Below are 1,561 nucleotides of genomic sequence, written 5' to 3'. Positions count from 1 at the left end.
AAGATGTGTAACACATGTTACATTTGCTTATTGTTTTCAAGTAACAGTAAAGCTATGTACCTTGTTTTCTACTTCATCCTGTGTAACACACGTTAAACTTGTTAATGAGTATCACAGGTTACAACTGAAACAGTATGTTCACCACCCAATGCTCGTCTACTACTTTTCTTACAATTGGTAATAAATAAAGCATGTTAACTAATAACACATGTTAACTGAATAAAACATGTTAACTAATAACACAGGTTAACTGATAACTGTTTAAAATAAACAAAATTCGTGGTGACTACGATAGTTATAACATATTACAGAGAAGACCAGAATGGTCATATTGTATCTGGGTTATGGCCATAATTTAAAATAAACAAAATTCGTGGTGACTACGATAGTTACAAAAACCACCACGCATATATCAGTAGCTAGCTGGCTTGTTATAAACAAAAGTTGTGGAACCCAAGATAACTACAAAAACTACCATAGATGTCCCCAAAGCCCGTAGAAAAGACCACACTACCACACTCAGCGTCCCCCCATAAATGAGGCGGCTTCTATCTTGCCTTTCAAAGTGTTAGAGGGCGACAACAGAATATGAGTGGCATACTTCGTCCGCAACTTTCTCACCTCCTTCATTTTCCGGCTCCCATTTGTACTAAACCCAGCTTCAAATGGTTCCCCCTTGAACTTCTCCATGTGCCTCATCAAGAAGATACCGCAGTCTGTAGTGTTCCCATTCGTGGCCCAATCAAGCTTCTTCCTCTTGATTTCCAACCCCTTGATCACCGACCCCTTGGATGGTTTACCTCTTCCAGGTAATGTACAAACATCTCCTTCTGGTAACATAGAACAAAGATCATAGTGAGTTGGTATACCATGTTACGTACAATCTGATGAATATTCACATTTTATAGTGTACTTACATATTTGTATGGTACTGACTTGTTGATGTAAACATCACTATCGAAGACTGGACGTGTTAAGTTTTCTGCACCATTGTCGATCAACGTAATTGCGGGATTTTTCATCTCAAACACTAGCAGATAGTAGTGGCCGGCCTCTAATATCGGAAACAGCACCATGTCAAAACTTCTAAGATCAAACAGCTTTGCGTTGCCATACATTCTGCCTTGCATATTCTTTCTAAACCTGTCCATACGTTTCTCATGGTGCATCTCTTGATCAAGCAGCATCCACTCAAACTGAAAGACAATTCAATTGGCATTAATTATATCATGCTTCATCACACATAAACAATTTATGGCTATTAAAAAATAACTCACAACTACTCTCGTCCCCATAAACAAATGGCTGGTCAACCCTGGTGCTTTGAATTTTTCTTCATAGTTCAGCACCTCAGCCTAGCAGTCTATAATTCGATCAATCACTAGGGCCCCTACGCTCAATGTCTTAAACATTCTTCGAGTTGCCTCAACATATGCACTGCTCCTGTAGAGTAGCTCCCTGCAACCCAAATTCACAGTGAAAACACCTACTTTGTTACCCATGTTACTAAATGTTATGTATTCCAAATGTAAATTTTCTTACTATGCTCTTGGGTTTGCTC

At 38.8% G+C, this 1,561-nt stretch overlaps 1 protein-coding gene across 1 annotated transcript; it reads right to left on the bottom strand.

The window, feature by feature from the left end:
* Positions 1 to 776: 776 nt before the first annotated feature.
* On the bottom strand, positions 777 to 1,286 carry LOC118492205. The gene is made up of 2 exons (XM_035990061.1): positions 918 to 1,286; positions 777 to 830 (listed from the first exon to the last, which is right to left on the bottom strand). The coding sequence occupies exons 1-2, from the start codon at positions 1,185 to 1,187 to the stop codon at positions 777 to 779; spliced, it is 324 nt and encodes a 107-aa protein (XP_035845954.1). The 5' UTR covers positions 1,188 to 1,286.
* Between the last annotated feature and the right edge of the window lie 275 nt (positions 1,287 to 1,561).

The sequence above is a fragment of the Helianthus annuus genome, chromosome 5 (genome assembly GCF_002127325.2).
Source record: "Helianthus annuus cultivar XRQ/B chromosome 5, HanXRQr2.0-SUNRISE, whole genome shotgun sequence".
In the NCBI taxonomy this organism is placed as follows: domain Eukaryota; kingdom Viridiplantae; phylum Streptophyta; class Magnoliopsida; order Asterales; family Asteraceae; genus Helianthus; species Helianthus annuus.
This window is presented reverse-complemented; position numbering and strand designations above follow the sequence as displayed.